Here is a 25,055-nt window from a genome sequence, read left to right as displayed (position 1 = left end):
AATATTATTTCACTTATTGAAAAGATGAAAAAAATAATAGATTTTTGCTATATTTTTTTATTTTTATCTTGTATTCTTGTTATAGTAGCATTCATTATGTTATAGTATATATATTAGTAACTAGACAGTAGTATACTTTAAAAGAACCTACTTTCTAGTCTGTGGTCAGTTTAAAGTAAATGTTAGATTTTTTTTTTCCCTTAAATTTCAAATTTGTTTGTTTTTCATTTTTTAAAGGTGGGCAGTTTCATGATGGGTATGACTTTGGATTTACATTCCGTAATCCAGAAGATGTGTTCAGGGAATTTTTTGGAGGTCGCGATCCTTTTGCAGATTTTTTTGGTAGGTATTATAGCCAGTGATTTACAGTTTACATGGTGGCAGAATTGTCATAGTTGGGAATGTGCACAAAAATTTTGGGATACAAAATAAATAATAATTCAGTTTTGTGGCATTCAGAAGCCTGTTTTTATAGCAGTTACTGAATGAATTTAAATATTCATCATTGTTATCAAAGAATTTAGTAACGTGAAGTGTTAATCTCAGATGCATGTGAGGATCATAACCTTTGATATACAATGAATATGAGGTTATTAATATCTGTTAAAATGCATTGTAGGCTACTTTACATTTTTTTTCTTCCTCATTTTTGCTTTATTAGATATATTTATCCTATTTGGAGAAAAAGCATGGTTAATGACAATTCTTTAAACTTTTATGCTTACATTTTTTCATTAAATAAAAATACTAGCAGTAATAGTAGTTCTTTATTGAAAATGGCAAAATAACAGATACGCATACAGCAAAGTAAAACTAGACAATCAGTGCTTCAATCAGCATTTGACTTCAGCATGTAGCTTTGAGTGTACTGATACAGATTTTTTTTTGTTTTATGGGAGTATGTAATTTGAAAGACTTGTGCTGAAACTGGCTAAATGTGACACTTGGGGGGAATTTGGTGGTTCTAATTAAAGTTCTAATGGAATTTACCTAAGTATACATTAAACACATGACAATTAGGTAGTACAAATTATGATAAGAAAATCCTTGATTGACTTTCTTTTTTTTTCTCTTAAAAGCTTTAAACAGGATTACTCTTAAAAAATGTTCTACTGATCTGATTGGTATAAATGAAAACCTATATTTTGTGCCCTTCCACACTTTTTTTTTTTTAAACACAAATTCATTTTTACTTCTTCATAAAGAAAACCTAAAAGAAGTCTACCATCAAAAAGACAGTGACCATCTTTTTTCTCATGTAACGTAGAATATACTTTCCTGCTGCAGTTGTCACATAAATGAAAGAATGGTTTTGATACTGTATATTGAAGATAATAGAAGGTTATTCTCCAATAATACATGCTTTGTAGTAGGTAATCTGTTTGACTCTGTCCCACTGTATAATTATTGCTTATGTTTAAAAATGAGCATGATAGCATATAATTTTTGTATTTAATGTGAAAACTTGGGCTAACTAGTTTTCTTCAACATAGACAATCCTTTTGATGATTTCTTTGGAAGCCGAAATCGCCAGCGTGGAGTTAGCAGAAATCGAACTGGGGGCGCCTTCTTTCATGGGTTTGGTGGTTTTCCAGGATTTGACACAGGTATTTAAAAATACAGGTTTTTAACATATCCATACAGCAAGAGTATCTTTTTCCTTGATATTGTGTGCTCTGTGTATCTTTTATTACAAGACAATTACAATTACCCTGTTGAAGGCACATACTTGAATTTGCAAATTAGTAAAATCTGTTTTCTTCATGAAATCATTTGATTAAACATTTTATAACTTTTCTTTGTTTGTATTAAATGAAGATTTTCTTTCCTCAGGCTTTTCTTCATTTGGGCAAATGGGTGGCGGTGGCTTCACTTCATTTTCATCCACATCATTTGGTGGCAGCAGTGGTGGTATGGGCAACTTCCGTTCTGTTTCAACATCTACGAAAATTGTAAATGGAAGAAAAATCACAACAAAAAGGTATGTTTACCTACCTGCCCTTTTACTTACTTAACAATATGCATATTCATTAGCATTTTTCTCAAGTTAGGTTTGAAAGACTTGGTGCCTCTACTAATGGGATTGTCCAATTGAAACCTCTAAATTTCACTACAACAACATCAACATTTATTTATATAGCACATTTTCATACAAATAATGTAGCTCAAAGTGTTTTACATGATGGAAAAAAGCGAAAAAGACAAAATAAATAAGAATTAAAATAAGGGAACACTAATTAACATAGAATAAAAAGTAAGGTCCTGGAGGACCAAAAAAAAAAACTCCTGGCTGGAGAATAAAATAAAATCTGTAGGGGTTCCAGGCCACGAGACCGACCAGCCCCCTCTAGGCATTCTACCCAACATAAATGACCTCAATCAGTCCTCATGATATTCACGGTTCTCATGGAAGAACTTGATGATGATGGTCATGTGGACATCTGGCCTTTAATCCATCAATGTAAGGACATCACGGTGCTTTGATCAGGTGGTGGTGGTGCAGATCGCCGCCACAGAAAACCGAAAAAAGAACAGAAGAGAAAGTAGGGGTTCGTACGAATTTTGGACCCACCACACAAATAATAATGATAATTAATTGAATATACAGAGCATCAGGATTAAACTAAGATGAAGCTATGAGAAAGCCATGTTAAAGTACTGTGTTTTCAGCAGTGTTTTAAAGTGATCCATTGTATTAGCCTGGCGAATTCCTATCGGTCAGCTATTACAGATTTTAGGTGCATAACAGCAGAAGGCTGCCTCACCACTTCTTTTAAGTTTAGCTTTTGGAATTCTAAGCAGACATTCATTTGAAGATCGAAGGTTAGAAATTTGGAGTCTAAGGTGTAACACATTCCGAAATATAAGATGGAGAGAGATTATCTAAGGCTTTGTAAACCATAAGCAGTATTTTAAAGTCAATTCTAAATGACAATAGATGGCAATTGCATTTATGTTCCAGCGTTTACATATAATTTTAATTATAACTTTCAATATAAAAGTAAGATAACTTCAATGAAGATCCTTGGGGTAGGCTTTGAAATTGTACCTATTGTTTTAATATTTAGTTACATTATTTAGAAAGGCTTCTCACTGTAACATTCAAGATGGTAATCCATAAAATTAAAAGATCTGCTCATTTATTTTGTTTTTTAGTACCACAATTGAATTTCTCTGCCTTACCTATAGCATTCAGTGATAAATTCTGTTGACCAAAATAAGTGGAAAAACTAGCTGAGTACTAGTGTAAACCCACAAGAGTTTCTTGCCAGACAATCTGTTCAGTATCACAATACCTACAGTCAAGTTTCACTCAGCAACGTAAAAGAAATACAGCCAGAGATGTAAAATATGTTTAGCTTGGTTATATAATATCTGTAACAGTACGTAGTTATTTTTCAGTTTCTCTTTCCAAGTATTTCATGAAGTAATGGTTTGTATTTGTTTCCTTCTTTTGACAAAAGTGCAAGAATTAAACTGTAAATTTAATATACCTCAGTAAAACTGTAATGTGGACTGTCCTTGCCATGGAGAAAGAATTGTAGAAAATTTCATAATAACTGACCTCTTAAACACAAATTTTTATAAAAAATCTGAAAACCTATTCTTCACTCTGTTCAAAGTAGGTACAGCTAAATGTTTCAGTTATACAACATGCCACTTGTATTAAGTGACCCTGTGTTAACAAAAATTAACAGAATATATAGCAGCCTGATGTTCCTGGCTCCACATATGGTAATTATCATACTAAGAGTGTAAGAAAATGTATGGGTTATGATTACTTTAAGATCATAAGGAATGTGGTCTCAGGAAATTTAAATATTTACAGAATTATTTTTTAGTTTGTAGTACTTTGTATAATTGGGACAATATTTTTTGTGGTGTTTTGTATTATTTCATTATATAGAAATTGGAAATATAGAAATGTATTTTCGCTATCTAAAGTTTTTAAACATTATTATATATAGAGATTAATGAACGTTTTAATTTTATTCTCACTTTTAGAACTGTAGAAAATGGCCAAGAGAGGGTAGAGGTTGAGGAAGATGGGCAGCTAAAGTCTCTAACTATAAATGGTAAGGAGCAACTTCTACGGTTGGATAACAAGTAACACCAAGCAGACAGGCGTGTGTTGTAATCAGTGCTGACTCATCTTTCTACCAGTGCAAGTAGTTCATTTTGGAAAGACATCTCTGAACTGAATATTTTCATAATTAACGTCAATATGTTTTCTTGGAGCCTATTGTGTATGTTTTGGGGAATTGTGTTTATTCTAGTTTATTTTTACTGGGACCATATTGTCGTCTTTGGACCAATGTTTTTTGTTTTGAATTTTGTGTTTTTCTGTATGCACTTTGCTGTATTACCATTTTCCCTAGGTGCAATTTTGCCTTGCCTAGTATGGAGGCAAAGTAAATGTGTAAATTTGACAGAAGCATGAAATGACTTTAATTTGCTTCTAGCAGTGTTCAGACTAGAAAACGTTACCCTGCTTTCCCATTTAATATTGTTTTTCAACTTTCTAACTTGTCAGTAATTTTTGTATATGCCACTAGATAATAAATTAATAGTATTAACATGCTATGAATTTTTTTTTTTTTTTGCTGTTGTTCCAAATTGCCCGAGTTTACTTTCTGCATGAATAGCATTAGTAGAAGCTGTTAAATATTTATTTAACTGTTACAAACAACAAGTTAATGAAAAACGCACAGGGTGATTTTTCTGTAAATTTGTAAAACCTATCCATTTGGAATCAATAAATATTTGTTAACATCCTTTTTTAGGGATGCTGCATTTACAGAGTCTGTGTGATGATTTGAAGAATAGAGCTTGCTTTGCATGGCCAAAAAGTTTATTACTAATTGGGTTTTACTGCTGTGAAAAGTATGTAATCTAACCACCAGTAACAGTTGCCATAGGTTAACTTTCCTAAGGATACAAAATCAAAAATATTTTGACTCTTCATACACGTTATATTTAGCTCATTTAAACATTACAGCTTAAAAATGTTTATTGGTTTTTAATTAGTTTTAATTATTAAATACTACTTTGATACATTCCTGTTTATATTTAAAGGAAGTTAACGTTTTTAGACTGACTTTCAGTTAAGGTATTACGATACCTTGATAAGAGTGTTTATAAATATATATTTATATGTATTTTACAAAACCATTATTTTCTTAAATCTGTAAAATTGTGTTTGAATTGTTCCTAGGTATTACTTAATAAATACACTTGCAGAAATTATGCATTTCTTACCTGAACACTACCACAAATATAAGAGTGGACAATACTGCTTGATTGCCAGTGCTGTGGGGAATAACCAATAAATTGCACTGCTTTATCTGAGTGGACTAAATCACCAATATCCTAAAGAGTGTGAATGAAACACCTTTGACAGTGCTGTGATGTGCTTACTAACAGAGTTTATAACAACTTTATATATACTGTACTTTAATATATATTTTTAAACAGAATTTTTTTGTGGCAGGTATATTAATAGTGAATCCATGAATCATGTTACATTACTTTTAAATGTGATTTACTAATTTATTATTCTCAATGGCACATCAGACTAACTGCATAAATTTTGTTTCTGCTCAAGAAGGGCGGTTTGTGCTCTTAGGGTATTTCAGTTGGCAGCTGCCTTAATGCACCCTTCTTACTCTTAAATTTTAAGCATTTGACTCTAGCTATCTGTAAAAATGCATACTCTTACTCAAATGTTTTCTTTGTTCTAAGGAACGTTACATTAATCTCTAGACCAAGCTGCTAGGCTTTTATAGCAACATTTTTTCAGTATGATAGAAATTGTCTTACCTGATGTGCTACAACTAACAGTACATTGGAAAATATGTGGTTGATTATGCACTTTAAAGAAATTTTAGTTAAACCTTTTTTAATTTATCTGAAAAATATATATGCAGTAGATCATAGTTTTCAGTACATAATATAAAGTACTGTATATAGAGTGTAATTCGTAATCCATTGTTGTTGGTTAGTAGAATGGTGGTATATGAATGTCAGATTTCTGAAATTATTCTTAAATTAGCCAATATTAACATGAAACTGAAAATATTTTCATACAAGATACTTTCATTGAATTTTTTTAACCAGTGTGTATAGCAATATTCGATACCAGTTCTTTTCCAGAATACATTTTATAACATTTTGTGTATAGTTGATATCATGCTTTCCATCTTTTACTAGACATTCATATCATATTTCTTTCATTTAGATGAGTACAAGTTTATTTGACTTATTCATATATGGAGGGAGAGAGAGAGAGGAACCTCGGTTCACGAACGTCTCACGTACAAATCGGTTTACGACCAAAAAGTTTTGTCAAACTTTTGCATCTGTTCACGACCACAGACTCGGTATACGAACAAGCCAGTTTCCCTTTCGGTTTGTGCGTGCCGATGATTCCCTAGAGAGAGAGAGACACACAGAGACATACATTTCAGTTTGTATATTAATGAAAACAATGCCATCTTCTAATCCCTAACATTTTTCATGTTTCTGCTCTTTGCTTATGTATCATGAATATGCACCCAAAAACCATCCATGCATTATGCAGAGGAGTGTCACTGACATATGCCTAGCTGATAACTTGAATTAATGTGCTGTTTAAGAAATTGGACTACTTCATCCTGCAGTAGATGTTGCAGCCAGACAGTGGTGACTGAATCCCCTTCTTTGTACTTTCCTGTCCAGCTTATAAATTGCTGGCCCATGCTTCTTCCCTTAAAAAAAATGCTTTTTTTGTTTTATTTTACTGTCATTTGTATATCCAAAAGTATTTTGAATGATAGCTGTTTGAATAATACAAAGGAAGGGTATATCAGAGATATTCATAGTGTTAGCATCTTTCAAATTTCTTATGTTTTGACAAAATATGTTCTGATTCTTGTTGACGGCTGATTATGTATTGGCCATGTGACAACGCGGGTCCAGCTCCATACTCCCTCTTCCGGTTTTGGGAGCCTTTTGAACCCACACCGTTAATAACCGAATGAGCTGACAGATGGGGACAAAACACATGCTAAGCACGGGATAGCTTTATTAACAATAAAATAAAAATCAAAACAGTTTGTGTCCAAAAGTGCAGTTCTCAAAAGTTCATAAAAATTAATAAAAACTGAAAAATCTTAGTGTTTAAAACTAGGCTAAAAACAAGAATAAAAACCACCAGACAGTGGGTCAAACAAGCCGAGTCCAACTCCTTCCAGGTCTTCCATCTCACCTATTTGTTGTTCAGCTGGAGAGACTTCAGTAGCCGCAGTCCTCTCAATCCCAACCCCTGTCTTGGCTGTCTCCGTCGGCGTCTGCCAGACTGTTCAGGGTCGGTTGTCCTTTTGTCGTCATCCTCGCTCACGTAGTCGTCCCTCGGATACCTGGAGTGGACACCAACTTGATCGCACCCACTCCTCATCACAATCAGTGGGTACGATCCGTCTCTAGAGTGCTGATCCATCACTGTTACAAGACCCCTTACTGTGCTGCCTTCTCTCTCTAGCCGGCTGGCTCGTTCTCTCTCTCTCTCTTTACCCCAATGCCACACTCTCTCTCTACATGCCTTTCTCTTCTTTTTTTTCATCCTGTCTGTTTTTTAATTTCCCCATCTCCTGTGCTGGTCCATACTTACATGGCTCCGTGGGCACAACGTGTCAGTCACATGCAGCAGGAAGCCGATTAAGCAATTGAGAACGATCACACGTTTACATGCAGGCGCATCTCTCCCCAATTACCTCATCAACTCCTTACGGTTGTGCAAGTGCACTCCAGGAGACTGACATGGTCAAACGGATTATTTATTAAAAACTGGCCATTCATTCAGAGCCACAGACCCGCTATACCACAAACCTTTAACATTCCACAAATTTAAAAAATTCATGAATTGGGAAATGTTGAATATTGACTTTACATAGTTTTCATGAATTCAGAATCAAATGTAAATCTTGGCCTGTGTTCTGTTTCGGTTAATAGCAGTTTGAAAAAGAAACAAGAATCCTCAATTTTTTAAAACCACTCTTTTTATAAGCTCATTTTGACTGTGGGGGTAATAGGCACAATATACCATGAATAGGATATAATTTCATTGCATCTTTTGGAACAGTACAAAATATAAGTAATATAGGAGCAAATCTTTTTTTATAAACACTCCATGTAAGTGCTGAGTTGAAGTGAAACTACACTTTTAATTTCTAATTTAAATAAGAAAAAGCACATAAGGCTTTTAGAAGGTTTAACATTTGGGAAGATATGAGACTAAATTGAGCATGTGGTGACATGGGTATTTGGCTTGTAGGTTTTAAGGAAACCGCCAAATGATGGCCTGTAAGGTGTCTGTTTTTCAAACTACAGACCCTGGTGTTGTTATCCTGTTATGTACTTGGTCCTTCTACTTTTTTTTTTTTTTTTCTCTATCGTGGTTAGATCCAGGTTGCCTTCTTCTCTCAAGATAACAGTGAGCATCTTTGACATCTTCTGTTTCTTAGCAGGCTGCCACATGGAGTGACCTTCATTTTTCAAAGTAACAATAGGCTTGACATGTTTTGAGAAAGCTGTTTTGTTTTGACTATTTTTGATCCCTGAGTTGAACTTCAGGAATGCCAGCATCTTATAACCCAAGGAATGGTAATGTACTTGTTTTAACAAAAAGAGTAACAGGTTTCATCTGTATGAACACAATCACAAAGGTTTTTCTAACAACCGTGTAGCATTTAAACATGATCAGTTAACCTTCTTGGCATTAATCCCAAGCGTGACTCGGGCTCAGAATAATATGAAACATGGTTGAGTCGGACTAAGGGTTAAGTATAAAGATCCGCTTTACAATGTAAAACCTGAATAACTCTCAGGGCACTGTTGTTCTGTCAGTCTAGTAGATAAAATAACATTATGCCGCAAAAAAATCGTTAATATTTCTATGTGGTTTGCCACTGTATGGTAACTCATCACTATTCATGAGTGGGGAGGGGCCTTCAATCAAAACAATGGTGTATAAACGAGAAGCAGTAAACTCAGTTTTAGAGCAAACTGAAATTGAACCATTAGATGAATTCAACAGTAGTGATGACAATGTGAATTGGTTATCAGAAATTGACATGTATAGTGAAACTGGTGTGTACAGCACTGGACTGCAATGATATGCCTGGTGAAACTGGTTGTCTGAAGGTTCACTGTATCTCAGAAAGGTGTGTGGCAAAAAGACAAAATTATCTCAATCAAGTAGAAAAACAAGAAATGTGTTAGCCCCCTAAGAACTGTTTACACTGCGACAAATGTTCATGACGGGAAGATGTGGATGTCACTAAGCCTTTCAATGAGATAGCCAATAGTAACGCAAGGGGTGAGTTGATTGTGCATATCAGGCACTGACATTCTACCCTGTTATGCATAAGTAAGTAAAGAAAAAATCTAAGTAAAATGTGCAAAGAAACTTGCATCTACTCTCCAGATTGTGACATCGGGCTGTGCATTGGTTACAGGAAGGAAGTGTACTAAAATCTACATCAGTACAGCAGTGGACACAAGGCATACTTGTATTTATGTTGACATTTTGATAGTTACATGGTTTTGTTACACATAGTAACATTTCTTGTTGAAAAGTTTTCAATATTTTTAACTCATTTACATAACAATGCAAAGAAAATTAAGGATGAGCTAAGAGAGTTTACCATTTGACAGTGGAGTAATGGCTGTGGAAAACGTGGTTTTGTAGTCATAGATGAGTAAATACATCAGTCATTTCAAGCAGTCACAGCCATTTGCAACATTAGTTGTGTCTTGGCTAAATTTCTTGAATTTACAGGTGCTTAAAAAACTATTTCTATCAAAAACAGTAAAATTTACAGGTAAGTACAAACATTTGAATGCTAATGTATATTAAATAGACCCATACAGATGTTCCAAAAAGTACCGGTACTCTTGCATTGTATTTAAATAATACACTATCTTCCTGAAATGTATAGAAAGATCATTTTTTGTCAACCAAGCATTAATTTCTTCTAAAACAAAAAGCTATTAAAATAACTCGATTCTTGGTTATTTTACGAAGACATTTTAAAATAGCCTTGAAAATTTATTGAAAACTTAATTATGGTAATGCTTCAAGCAGACTAATCATTTTTTAATCAACATCATGTGTGTCTTCAATTTTATAATGACTCGTTGAGCCAGTTTAAATGGAGGAAAGAACTTTTTTGCCTGTTTTGTGTCACTTTGTGAATCACACTAAGTATGCAAAAGAAAAAAGGAAAATCTGAGAGTTATTTGAGGATTTTTGAAAGAGGTTGATTACCAAGTATGGCCAACTTAGACGCTACAAAACCATCTCTGAAAGGGGAATGTAGGCAGCATCTCTGAATGTGTCCACAAATAAAAGATTGACCCAAGATTGAAGAGAATGTTTTAAATGGTAGAGACTTTAAAACAGGTTTCAAGTTATACAGTCTGTCTCAGCCTAAATGAAAATAAGCTAGATAGTAGAAAACCCAAAAGGACTCCACTTCTCAGAGAGAAATGTTATAAAAAAAAAAAAAAAAAAGACTAATTGAAGTTTATCATATTACTTGTTGACATGCCACAGTCCTCCTGCCAGAATATTCTTTGGACAGAGCTTTTTGGTAAATTACACTTGTAATTACAGATAGTAGAAAACCCAAAAGGACTCCACTTCTCAGAGAGAAATGTTATAAAAAAAAAAAAAAGACTAATTGAAGTTTATCATATTACTTGTTGACATGCCACAGTCCTCCTGCCAGAATATTCTTTGGACAGAGCTTTTTGGTAAATTACACTTGTAATTACTCTGTCTTCACAGGAAACAAAGCTTTTAAAGAAAAGAAGCCCATCCTTACCATGAAACACAGATGATGTTTTGGGGGTGGATTTGCTACCTCTAGCTCAGGGTGGCTTGAATCTTTGAAGGTTACAATTAAAATACTGTCAAGCAGTGACTTTTGAGTTGTGCCTCCATTTGAGACCAGTCATTTGGCCATATGTCAGTCACAAACTGTACAGGTCTGCAACTCTGAGGCACTGTGGGTTTGGGGTGGGTCACTGGTATGTGAACTTAACTGCCAGTATGAAGTAGCACACACCAATCTTCGAGTCTTAAATTAGTTTAAAGTAAATTGTAAGTTGTTTTTGTTTTTTTAAATAGTGAAACGGTACCAAGATTTTAGCCATGTGTGCATTCCCATATATAGATCCATGCAAATGTTTGGACAACCCTGGCCAAATTGTATAATTTGTCGATATTTTAAGTAACCAATAGCAAGTAATACATTGATAATGAGCAAACTAAAGCTATGACGTGTCTGAAAATGTTAATGTATGATTTATTTGAACTGAAAAAATAAGAGGCCTTTACAAAAGTTTGGGCACCCTATTAAGTCAATATTTAGTATCATCCCTTTTGGCAAAAAAAATCACAGCATGCTATTTTGTTTGTGGCCAGCTGCCTTTGAATGATTGTTTTGAAAATCTTTTTTCATTTTCCTTACAGATCGTTTACAGCTGTGAGATATCTAGCCACAGATTTTCAGTGATGTTCAGATCTGGGTAATTTACATTTGTGTTTCTTCAGGTTCTTCATAGTAGATTTCAAAGTGAGTCATGGATTGTTGTCTTGTTGTAGAAGTCATCCTTTTGACTCTTTTATTTTGCCCATAAGGATTTGTTGATAGTGAGTGGAATCTATTCCCGTCAATCGCACAATATTTACTGTGTCAGTAGCTGTGACACAACCCCAAAGCATAATAGAATTGCCGCATACAGATGCATCTCAATGAATTAGAATATCATCGAAAAGTTGTTATTTTAATAAGTCAATTAAAAAAGTGAAACTCATATTTTATACAGATTCATTACACACAGAGTGATATATTTCAAGCATTTATTTCTTTCCATTGTACTGATTATGGCTGATGATGATATGGGGAGCCATGTCATCTGCTGATGATACTGAAATAAATTAACTTTTTGATGAAATTATAATTTATTGAGATGCATCTGTATTAACAGTTGCCAAGGTGCTGCTCATTTTTGTTTACAAACAGACCTTTTATGGTTATGGCCATAGAGTCTGATTTTAATGTCAAAATGCTTCTGTTTTTGATGTTATCACAGGTAAGTTTTCCATGTCCGTGTATGTAATGCTGCACAGCAGAGCCTGCCTGCTGGTTCCTTGCTGTTCTGTTACATTTCTTGGTCTTCCAGATCTTTTCTTGACCTCCGTGGCTCCCTTGAGCTGCCATTTCTTAATGACATATTGGTAGGTAGAAGCACTTTTGATTTCTTTTTATAGCTTTCCCCTGTTTTATAGGCATCAGCCAATAAACATTTTTAGATCCTCAGAAGAACCATTTATTGTTGAGTGTTCTCTTCAAAATGCTACCATTTTCTTTTGTTTGCTTTTTGAAGTTGTATTTATTTATTTATTTTACATCAAATATAAGCAAAATATATATTTTGTCCAGGGGTGTCCAAATCTTTGCATGGAACTGTGTGTATATGTATGTGTATTACTGTATGTATAAATTCTTAATAAAAGACGCCACAAAACCCCAGACATAACTAGACTGCCACAGTGACGCGTTTGAAAAAAGGTTAATTTATTGAATGAAGTACCTTTCCACAGGCGTTTCTTCAGATTACCATAATCACAGTACCAGTTCCTGTTTTCTCCTTTTATCCTCCTCCACCGTCCACTACCTCCTGACTACGATTCCCACAGTGAGGCGAAATGGCCCAAATGCCCCAACTACAGTTCTCAGTATGCCCTGAGAGCATACAATATAGGGGGAGTGTGTGGAAATCAGAAGGGGTCTCCCTCTGTCCTTGTGTTATTATGGCTTCCCAGCTGTAATGCTCATCCATCCACATCATTCCATAAACGCTTCCCAGCCAGGTAAGGGACTGTCTGTTCCAGCAGGGATGCAAGTCCACCTGTGTTGGCTGTTTATATTAAACATTGTATTTTGTGTATTTTTCAACAGTTCTATGGCAGAAATGATAAGAGTAAATTAACTAGAATTTTGATCAAGGTCATGAGAGGAATTGTGCTACTCGGATTATACAGAAGGACTTCAGCCTGGGCACTTTAGTTAAATAACAGCCATCATATCATTTATAGGTCCACTGAACGCAACACCATCCGATTTCAGTCCCTACCATCTGGTCAGTTTAGTCCTTTGTGTTTGTGCCAAGCCATTTTAATTTTTTCTTTGGCAAGACTCCTTTACTCACTTTCAATTATGAAAATAAGCTTTTACTAGTGTCCAAGGAGCCAGTCCTTTTGTTGTAGTAAACATTTCTTTATGTGAATATTACTTTTATGAAAAAAATGAGTTATTCCTTTCTAAATTGGAGACTTTATTAATGGCCTTGTGGTGTGTCTAGCATTAATAAACAGCTTCAAATTATTGGCTCTACTTCAGGGCAAAAGTAGCTAAACTCCTGTGTTATAAATATTTGAGTCATATTTATTCCATGTTTGCCCCAATTAAAATATTATTTGTACTCTTAAAAACATTATTAACTCTTACTGTAAACTCTGAAATGTGCCTAAAAGCAGAAGCCTTGGCCCAAGTGCTTTGTACATCTCTTGTTGTGTAGCTACTGGATGTACAAAGCTACAGAAAATACAGTACAGATATTCCAGTTTTATAATTTAGGTGTTAAGTTTGCTGCAGGAAGAATTGCATTGATTTAGTTAAGTGCTTAAAGTAAATGTGTAACTTCTGGATTTATTGCACTCATCTGTTTTCCATAATTAGTGTATTCATACTAAAGTTGCTTTTACTGTATGATGACAACACCAAGCTAAAGGCGGCCAAGTGTTATATCAGTCCCTCTGTTCTCTCTCTGTATGTTTACAGTATATAGTACGTTACAAGCAGCAGAGTAGATCAGTTATAACAGATAGCATTGCCTGACACCAGCTGTGATGGTGTTTCATTTGAGACCTGTCAAAATGTTTGAATACATTTGTCTTCAGCAGCATGGAATTAACTGAATTCATAGCTGAAGATAAATGTATGTAAGGCTATAATAAACACGGCATCTTGATCCCGACAACAACTCCGATGGAGATATTTTTAATGTGAGATCAGTCATAATTTAAGCACGATTGGAGTCCCAACATCAGTCAACCACTGGTGCATAGTTTGGGGTTATCACCTTTGCAGTATTACAGTAATGGCCTGTGGGATGATCTCTCCATCAACACCATACAACCAATACATGACATGATGCAGGTTACTGATTTGGCATCCCAACTACACAAAGACCAAACACACTGCTGGCTTGTAGTCCATCATTTGGTTGACTGATAAACTGTCCCCAAGACATTCTTGGTCTGCTGTTGAGGCGGTGCAGATATTCTAAGGTCACAATGATCTTTACATGACTTAGTTTGCTGCTGTGTAGTAGCAACTGCGCACAGGATATAACAAGCATGCAGTCATTTGCGTGCCTGGCCATGGTGATTTCATATGCTAAAAGTTAACTTCTTCTGGGTACAGCACTTCTCCAACACAGTATTTATTCTTTTCAGCTCATTATTTTTCTTAACTTACCATATGCTGAAATAAATAGAATGTACAACATTTTCAGTATGCCATCCCTTCACATTTTTTATTTTTTTAGTTTTACTCTTCCCCTTCTTGCTTTGCTCACCAACCCCGTATGGGGAAGCGGATGTGCAATTTAAACAGATTGTTATTTTAATGGGAATTGTTACATATGCATAATAGAACTAACTATTTTACATTACAGCAAGTATTTAACCATAGTAAAAAAAATAGTAAAATAAATTGAAAGAAAATTATGTTTTATGTTGTGTTAGAGGTATTCGTTGCATTGTGTTTTTGTTCTGTTTGGCTTTGAAAGTAACACGCAAATACTTTTTAAACTTACACTTTTACTGTAAAACTTCAGTAAAAACAATATTTGGAATAAACCTTTCATTAATATTGCTTTGAATTTTCATGTCGTGTTTGGAGTTGCATCATGACCACGCAACGTATAACTGCCCATAAGTGAATATCGTTTCTTTCTCTCTAATAAATAAATGACTTTTTCGAATGTTTGTCCCTGTGATTTGTTAATTGTCATAGCAAAAGCTACTCTAACAGGAAACTGTAAATGTTTTAATACGAATGGCAAATCAAGATCCACTTTGGATCATTACCTTTCTTGTCGCCTGTTAAAATTTTACGTCAGAATTGTTCAACCAATTTTGAATATAACTAATCTTGTCTTATTACATAGCCCATCACTCATACATAAATTACACAATAACATTACGATACATCTTTCTTTCAACAGTAATTCGGCCGGTGGAAGACCGGGTGGTGTTAACAGTTGTAGATATTCTACGGGATATTGTAAGTTGATGTTTTCATCTTATGCACAGTCACCACCAACTGTTTCAGCATAGTTATTGATATGCTTTTAACCAATTTGCCGTGTAATCGATTTGACAATTTTCACGTTAATTTGTTTGCTAGGATTATCCATGTACTCATTTCTTCTGTTGATAACATTTCGGGTTAAAATTCTTCAATAAGATTTGGACATAAATCTTCTTTTATTGGGAAGTTAAAGTGAGGAAAATACAAAAATTTGTAAGAGCTGAGAATGCAGAAACTGTGTCTGACAAAAGCATTTACACGAATGAGAGGTGAGAGGACTGTGGGCATGGGCTGTTAACTGTAGATGTTTCAGAGGAGGGCACACTTGAAAACATCTCTTGGCAATAGTCTCGTCTCGTGCGACTTGAAAAAATCTCTTGGCAATAGTCTTGTCTTGTCTCAAGATTTTCTTTTATAGTAGAGATAGCAGAATACCCGCGCTTCGCAGCGGAGAAGTAGTGTGTTAAAGAAGTTATGAAAAAGAAAAGGAAACATTTTAAATATAATGTAACATGATTGTCAAAGTAATTGTTTTGTGTATTTGGTGGCAGCGTCACAAAGTTATTTTCGTCTAGCTGCATCAGAAAATGTACCACGACGTCTGACATGCCTCCTTTTTACTGTTTTCTCACAGCTTGGATTGCTGCTGTCATATATATATATATACACACACACATATATATATATATACATACAGTATATATATATATATATATATATATATATATATATATATATATAATGTAGATAGTGTGTGTGTATATATATATATATATATATATATATATATATATACATACATATATACACATACATATACTTGTGTGTATGTTTGTATGTGTCTATATGTGTGTGTATAGCTTTGGTCACTGAGTGCAAGGGAAAAATAATAAAATATAGTCTATAAGTTATTAAACAGTAAAACATTAACGTTTTAAGAAGTACAGGTACATTGAGCACTACTGGAGTGGTTGGGTAAACTACATTTTAAAGACTGTGTAACACAACAGGTAAGTAACTAACAGCAGCTAAAATGTATATGGATCATCTCTCAGTAGTAGATCCCTTTTGAAAGGCGCTACACGACGGCTGTGGTATAGAAATTACATTTTCTATGTGATCGTTCAAATTTGTGCCTCTGGTAATGTGCCTTACCGGCATTTAAAGAAAATTAGTTTTGTGTCCTCTGCAGTGTTAAGAGAGAAAGGCTTTGGTTTGGCATAAAAGGAAAAAAGTGTAAAGAAAGGAAAGTTGCCTTTTTCTTTTATATAGTATAGAGATGTGTTCGCTGGCGTTATGATCGCCTTTTGGGGACAGTCGCGGTGGGTCTTGTGTAGACTGGTGAGGCGTCCCGCCATTAATCGGCTGTGATGGCACTGTCAGTCCTGCACTCGTGTGCGTGAATTCATAATCCGAGTAGGACCTCATAATCGTATACGTGCAAAAGAAAGTGTGAATCGCCTTAATATTATTTTGCCGTGGTGTAGAAAAGGGGTCCTGTGTTTGCACTTGTCTGGGCTATAGCGCAGGGGGAGGATGAAAAAAATTAAAAGTGCTCACTTTGACTTAAAGCAGAAGTGCAGTCAGCGTCTCAAAGGCGGCACAGCTATGCACGCGCTGGCTGCTCGACTTTTGCTGGGCAGGAGACCCCAGTTTTTGCAGACACGTTCATGATATCAAAAGTCTCAGCGCTCTTTGGAGGTAATTCATATATTATATATATAGCAAAATACCGCCTCAGCGAGAAGTAGTGTGTTAAAGAAGTAATGAAAAGAAAAGGAAACATTTTAATAATAACGTAACATGATTGACATTGTCATGAGTGTTGCTGTCATATATATGCCTGCCTAAATAAGTCAGCTCGCTTTGCTCTTACTTTATTTACCGTTCATTTAATCATGGCTAATGGCGGAAAAATTATAAAATGGAAGGAGGATGGCTTTACCAAAACAATTATTGATGGCGAATCGATTATTCATAAAGCTTGAATTGGTGATCTGTTTTTCTGTGTTAACCTCATATTTTTTCATACTTTTTCTCAAACTAAGGTGGTGCGAGGGTAAAATGAATCGGGATGCGCTGATCAATGTAATGGTGTACCAGGAAATCATGCATTGACAAAAGCTCCCCTTTGCTTGTAATGCAAAGTGTGATTAAATGCATTATTTTTAAGCGTTATGGAGCACATGCATGAAGCTTCTCAGCTGTGCTTGTGCTAAGAAAAGGAAAGATTTTAAAAATAACGTAACACGATTGTCAATGTGACCTTTTGTAAGTAGTGCCTGGAGGATTCAGTGTGGAGAAACTCTAGAGAGAGCGTGTGTATTAACTTGTGGATTTTTCTGTGAGTATTTGGTGGCAGTCTGACGAAGTTGCTTCGGAAGACGGCGTTAGCTGCAGAGCTCAGCTCAGAGTGAAATGGGATGAATGGGCGGGGAGATGATGACGTGACTCCCCCACCCGCCTTAACTGTCAATCCCCCACAAACACAGTCTCTCGGAATTTGCATAAGCACACCCCTTCACCTACAATTTTAACTTAGTTACAAAGTGATCAAAACTCGTTTATATCCTCGTCCTCTCATTAAACTTGTATCCCGCATTACCTGTGGGCATGTGAAACGCCAGCGTAGCCTGTCTATGAACTTAATTTAAAGTTTAGGTTTACACCTTGCTTTCTTTCCGAGGTAGCAGCACTCATGAATATGGTAGTATATGTCACTCGCCGCTTCTTATTGTTTCGCTGCCTTCTCAATTATATAATGCATGTTTTCTTAAGCGCTTTTTGGAGGTCTTCCTGGTTTTCTACGCACTGCGTTGACAGTCAGTTCACGTGATTACGTGGGAGGTGTGATGATGTCACACGAAACTGCCCCCGTCATTGCAGCTCAACTCCATTACAGTTAATGGAGAAAAATACCTTCCAGTTATGACCATTAGGCATAGAATTTCGAAATGAAACCTGCCCAACTTTTGTAAGTAAGCTGTAAGGAATGAGCCTGCCAAATTTCAGCCTTCTACCTACACGGGAAGTTGGAGAATTAGTGAGTGAGTGAGTGAGTGAGTGAGTGAGGGCTTTGCCTTTTATTAGTATAGATAAACCTAATACAGTACAGAACACTGATTGGCTGGGGTCTACCCCAGCAGCCTCATTTGCAGCTTGGGAAACTGCAGCAACTGGAATGTTCACAGCCCACTCACATCCATTCATGCCAGGCCAATGTTAAGTGACCTAAAATTCAAGGCCACCATTTGTTCAACGTGTCCAGCCTCACACATTCTTGAAAACAGTAATATAAAGCATTCAAAGGCAGTAACCAGCCATAAACAGGTGTTAGTTCAGATTGTACATGAGTGGCAATTTGGACTCATCAGTCAATCTAACCAGCTCATCTTTAGGCATGTGGAAAGATAAGCCCCAGAGACACATGGAGAATGTGTAAAGTCTACACAAGCAAAGGATTCAAATGCAGGACTTGTTCTTTGATTGGCTGAAGTGCTACCCACTGTGCCACTTTGCCATAATGGAAAATATATAGATTATAAATTACAAACTTAGTTAATATACTTTAAAACATTTAATTTAAATGAGTACTGCAAAAGTACAGTAGTTCTGTTGCCTTCAAAGTTAAAATATGGCCTGTAAAAAGTCATGTTCAACATGTATGGTGCCACAGTACTATCTGAGGCGATGTGCCCTGTACATTTTTGGATTTATAGAAAAAATAGTTCAAATGTATCTGATGTTTACATTGAACATGATCCAAATGATGGCAAATGCATGTATGAAATGTACAGTAACAGTCGAAAGTCTTGACATGCCAGAACCTTTGATGTTTTCAATAGAAATTGATAACTTTTTGTTTTTATCAAGTTACCATTAAACGTATCTGAAAATAGAGTCGTGACATTACTGGTGTTTACAATGGTTTGAAATGACTTGATTTTTATTTCATTATCCACATGTGACTACAAAGTTCCATTTTCAGCAGCCATTCCTTCAGTCTCCTAATGGTGAACTCCCTTAGTCTAACCTTAATTAGTTATGTATAAATAATAATTTGTCATTTGAGAAAACGTTGTAACTGCATTAGCACTGCTAAAAATTGTTGTTCTGTGCACTTGAGCTGCAAGGCACTGGCATTCCTAAAGTTCATTTCTGGGATCAGAAAATGGCCAAAATCAACAGCTTTCTCAAGAAACATGTGGGTCTAATATTTTGTTTTTGCAGAATGAAGTTCATTCCATGCAATAGATTGCAAAGAAACTGAAGGTTTCATACAAAAGTGTCAGTTACCACCTTGGGTGAAGGAGGCAAGCTGGATGTAACCAGGATTGAAGAAGAAGAAGAAGAAGGGGAAGGTCCAGATGGGTAACTGCATATGAGGAGAAGGACATCCGAGTGTGTAACTTGAGAAGCAAACACCTTGCAGGTCTATTTTAAATAAATGCCAAATACCATTGTTTTCTGCAACAGTGAAAAGACGAGCCCAGGGTGCTGGCCTAAGCGGCAGAGTTTCAAAGATATATTTGAAACTGACAAATTAAAAGAAATGATTAAAGTAGGCGAAAGAACACATACATTGGACAAAAGATGACTGGAAAAGCATATTGTGGTCAGCATCCTAGAGTCACCTGGTCCCTGTCGCAGACATAGTTGATGTGAAGCATGAATTTTGAGTGTCACATCCTGGCTAGTCATTAAAAGTTACATGATTAGACACTGCTACTATGCCAATTTTAAGAGTTATATAGTACAACCATTAAACTCTCATTATCATATGCTAGCAGTTCTTCAGTCCAGTTGGGTTAGCTGCCTGTAGCAGAAGGTGATAATCCCAAAACATCTCCTGCTTTTAACTGGTCTTCATTAAGCAAGCTGGTATTTCCCAGTTTCTGCCTTTTTTGTAAAAATCCAGAAATTACAAAACATAATTTTCTAGCAAGCATTTGTATGTGTGTTAAACTGTAGTGAATGGATTTTCATTTTCCTTCCTTTTTATGTTTTGCTCTTCATTTAATGTTGAGGTCATTTTGTATTCTTTAAGCACACAAATAAGCACAATCTTGACGTAGCTGCTCCCCTTTTACATTTGGTGTCATTTGCACCAAGCTTGGCGATGCTTGTCAATAATTTTCAGTATTTGGATACAATTAATGCCACAGGAAGAGTTGGAATAAAAAGAATTTAATTAAAGAATGTTCCTGAATTTCCATTATATGGAAATATCATCCTAGCATATTTTTCTAATTACTAGGTAATTGTTCTGTTTGAAGTAAGAATGACCTATTAATTTGGGAAATGGCTTGAATAAGAACCCTCAGCAACAGTGGGTCCCTTAGGACTGAATTTGAGAATTCCTACTATAAGCAAAAGATGAAACTCAGTCCAATGAAGCATAAATGAATATGCTGACCCACTGTGAACATCCGTGAAATAAAATAAAGAGTTTAAACGTTTGATCTTGCTCCTTAATACTACCACCAGAATGAACTCGGTGCAGCGTATACTTGATTCCTTATCATGTGTAGACAGAAATGTAACATTATTAACGTGTGGTGTGATTGAGTGGGTGATTGAATGAAGATGGGTATGTCTGTTAAATTGTGTGAGGTGTGTGCTGGGATGAGGTGAGAGTTATGGCAAGCTAGCCCAGCCCAAAAAAAGTATTTTCTCTGTGAGCATTTGGCCCCAGATCACTTCTGTTTGATGGCTCCTGGACTAGGCTGATTCCAACACTGCAAGGTGTGAGGAAAGACTGAAGGAGTTGAACTGTTTCAGTTAGAGTGAATGGAGAAAGAGTGATTAAGGGGAGCATGATTTAAGTGTTGACAATTTTGAGGGGAATTCGTAGCACTCAGTGGGGCAAATGTTTTTACCACTTATTTATTTTTTGTATTGAGGGAGCCTGCAAGTCATTTTTTTTGTTACTTAAGTATACTATTTTAGTAGGTGTCAAAAATGTTTATTTAATTAAGTAACTGAGAAAATGTAGGTTATACCCACTCAACGATGTTCTTGTTTGTGATCTCATAAGTAATATAGGCCCACTACTTAAACTGCTTTTTTCTTTTCTTTATTTTTGCAAATGTTTAAATGACATGCCTAAAGTCAGCCTTCTTAATTACTGAGTAATGACAGGCTAATGAGGCACGTCTTATTCATTGAAGACTGCAAGCTTTTCATGGAACGTTATGAAATTTACCTTTCGCTGGGTCACCAAAAAGCTTCCAGTTCCCTTATCTGTAAAAAGCTTTCAAGCAAGTGTATAAGCCAAAGGGTGTCAAACTCCGGTCCTGTAGGGCTGCAGTGGCTGCAGGTTTTCATTCTAACCATCTTCTTAATTAGTGACCAGTTTTTGCTACTAATTAACTTCTTTTGCCTTAGTTTTAATTAACTTGACTCAGGCCCCTTAGTTGTTTGTTTTTCATTAATTAGCAGCCAAACAATACTGAGACACAAAACAAGCTGCCATATGACCAGCTAACCTGTACCCACACAGTATCAGAAAATAAAGAAAGGTGAAGGTCTCAGTAAGGTTGATCTCGCAGGTCACCAAAACATTATGACGGCGTTCTTAGAAAAAACAGAAAATGAACAGTTTTGGAAATGTCTGCTGTGGCAGAATGAGACCTGCAACAAGTAATGGAATTAAATAACGAATTTAATTAACAGCAAGAATTGGCTTCTCATTAAGAAATTGGTTGGAGTTTGAAGCCCCAGTTTAGCTGGTCATCTGTTGGCTCGTTTCACATCTCATTTCTGATTGGCTGTCATTTAGCAAAGAAAAGAATCAATTCACAGGGCTGAATCCTTAAAAACATGGCTATTAAAATGATGGGAAAAGGAGCTAATTAGCAGTGAAAACTAGTCAATGACTAGGAAAAGGATTAGAATGAAAATCTGCAACCACTGTGGCCCTCCAGACCTGGAGTTCAACACCCATGGTAAGCCATCGTCTTTCCACATTTAGCACTCGCTTGTAGTGTTTATGAACCATTTAGGCTTAAATGTTTCACCATTATTTGACTTGCAGAACAATTATCCTTAAAACTTGGCTGGTTGAGGCCACACTAATGAAGGCCTTGAACTATGTAGTTGATACAGATCTGATGACTATGGTTCTGTGTAATTGAGGTTCAGGTTTTCGCTGTTGCAGAGTGGCTCCACTTCCTATTGCACTGGTGATTACCCCCTCTGGAAAGTGCTTGCTTGAAGCCACCTTTGCCCTCACTACCTGAATGGGTTTTATCATCTAGTGGGACAAAAATGTTTTCAAAAATCCTTTGTGCCATTTTCTGCCTTTTGTTGATCTTCCCTTGATTTGCATTTTGCATCATCTGATTTGGAACAATTCCCCCATTTTTCACTTGGTACAGTCCTGACACAAGGTAGCTCTAATATACTGAAGGACAGTCCATTTAAGAAACAAAATGGGAGAGGTTGTATTTGTAATAGGAAAAAGGGAAATGTTGGTAATCAAAGGATTTACGCAGATAATGCCTGTACTACGTTGCAGTTACCATATACACTTGCGTATTAGTCGGGTCTTGAAACCCGAAAAATTGATCATAAAATCAGATCCCAACTTGTACGCCCGCTCAAAAATACGAGTTACATTTTTTTTTCTTTTTTTACATCTTCTTGCTTCCTCCAATCTCGCACCAGTTTCTCAGACACATCGAATTTTGTTGCAGCAGCACAGTTGCCAATTTCTTTCGCCACTTCAACAACTTTTAATTTAAAACCAGCTTCATATTTTCTTCTGACCAAATGCTCCATCATAGATAAGGGATGCTCTTATGATAAAGGTGTATGAGGGTGTGAGATACACAAAACAGTACAAACGTCGCTTCAGAATAGTTCAGGTATTACTGTGTCAGTGTGCTCCGTGGTTACTCTCTCGGGTGATTGTTAGCATATCATAATCCCTTGGACCAATAACGCGAGTTTTACGCATTTGACTTATACGGCCGACATTTTAAAGTGCTGAAAATTATACGATAAAATGATGCCCTGACTTATTCACAGGAGAACTTAAAGTATATACGGTACTGTTTTCTGTATCTTTCATTATCACTCGTTTGTTTATTTTGTTTTCATGTTTTTCCCTACCTCCAAGGTCCCCCCTTTAAACAAAAATTGCAGTATATGGATTGCAAAAGTGCATTATGGTACTTTACGCTACTGAGTACAATAAATCAAAGCTCTGATTTTAGGAGTTCTTCAACTAGAACATGGGGACACCAATGGAAACTTAAGAGTTTCACACAAACGTTAGAAAATTTTTCTTCACAACTAAATCTAGAGACACATGGAATAAATTACAAAGGTGGATAGCAGGGGCCTAATGCAATAAACCTTGCTTAGAGTCCATATTAAAATTTTACATACACTACAAAGACAAAAACAGCATATGCACAAAAAAAAATTGGATTTATAAAAACTGGCTGTCTGTCAGCACAATGTCAAGTTCCTTTATAAAACTGAAATTAATGCATGCGTTTTTAGCCTCTGGCTGTCACACCCCACCAGTAACCAGCCTTAACAAACGCATTTTTTGAATATTCATAACGTAATAATCATACAAATTTGGTCATGTTCTTAAGTGATGTCTTTACTTTTGAATCGTGAGACGGGTTAAGGAGTGGCTGGGGGTTTTGGGTCCACCAACCCTTTATACAGCAGCGGCTCCGTCAGGCAGCACATCACTGGCTGCCACGAAAAGGGGTAAGCATGACAGTGGTGGAATTCGGTAAAAGTTGCATGGCCAGCCATTTTCAGTCATGTAAACTGACATGGTCCTGCACAGAGATCAGCAACTAGGGTTGGGCATGTCTGACACTCCCAATGACTAAAAATGACATAATGTGACACCAGCTTTAGCCACCTTATACGCCATATATGAAGGCCACCACGTGCCGTTGTGAAGAGTGTGGCTGAATGAACATCAAGGTGACGCAGTCGCTCCTCTGAAACCCCTCTTAAACGGTTATACACTGGGAAAAAAGTAACAGTTTTTTTTTTTTTTTTTACCTCCTCTTTGCACGATCAGCTACTGCCTTGCTGCTGGGTTGCTTCTGCTTTCTTTCCACGTTATTGGCATTTCAGATGGCACTTCGATAGTTTAAAAGTCTGTATAGCACCTGTCCTTTTCTCCTCAAAACATCTCTTCTCCTCTTTCCATTATTTCACCAAGTAATATTTTACATCTGTTTGTGCTAATGTGATCTTTTCACTCATTTTTTTGAGAGTTTCAAATTTTCTTACTTCCATTATCTCTAACCTGCTCTTTATGTGTGTCACGGAACTTGCTTATAAGTATAAGTATGACGTGACGTGCCTGTCTCACGGGATGTGAAAGTGTCTCTGTTCAAAAGATCTCTCTTCCAAGGTGTCTCTCTTCAAAAGATCATGTCTTGTTACCGGAAAAAAGTCTCATCCCAAGATTTTTTCATATAATGGAGAGATAAACTGAGTTGTAGGAAAATTTATTGTACTTTCTCAGAAATTATTTGTCCTGGGAAGTTATACTATACTATAACTGACGCAGAGTCAATGGTGTTCTTACATTTACAATTTACACACCAGGTTCGAGTTCTGCCTGAGCCCCCTGTAAGCATTAAACAG

At 36.0% G+C, this 25,055-nt stretch overlaps 1 protein-coding gene across 4 annotated transcripts in view; it reads left to right on the top strand.

Annotated features, from left to right (window-relative positions):
- The window catches only part of LOC120529636 (dnaJ homolog subfamily B member 6-like), a 102,505-nt gene that overhangs the window by 21,627 nt on the left and 55,823 nt on the right, over positions 1 to 25,055 (top strand). For all 4 annotated transcript variants that reach the window (XM_039753613.1, XM_039753612.1, XM_039753615.1 and 1 more), the window contains 4 exons: positions 238 to 342; positions 1,494 to 1,607; positions 1,834 to 1,981; positions 4,006 to 4,076. In XM_039753613.1, coding sequence (XP_039609547.1) covers positions 238 to 342; positions 1,494 to 1,607; positions 1,834 to 1,981; positions 4,006 to 4,076 — 438 coding nt within the window. The remainder of the gene's footprint in view (positions 1 to 237; positions 343 to 1,493; positions 1,608 to 1,833; positions 1,982 to 4,005; positions 4,077 to 25,055) is intronic.

The sequence above is a fragment of the Polypterus senegalus genome, chromosome 5 (genome assembly GCF_016835505.1).
Source record: "Polypterus senegalus isolate Bchr_013 chromosome 5, ASM1683550v1, whole genome shotgun sequence".
NCBI classification, from domain to species: Eukaryota; Metazoa; Chordata; class Cladistia; order Polypteriformes; family Polypteridae; genus Polypterus; species Polypterus senegalus.
This window is presented reverse-complemented; position numbering and strand designations above follow the sequence as displayed.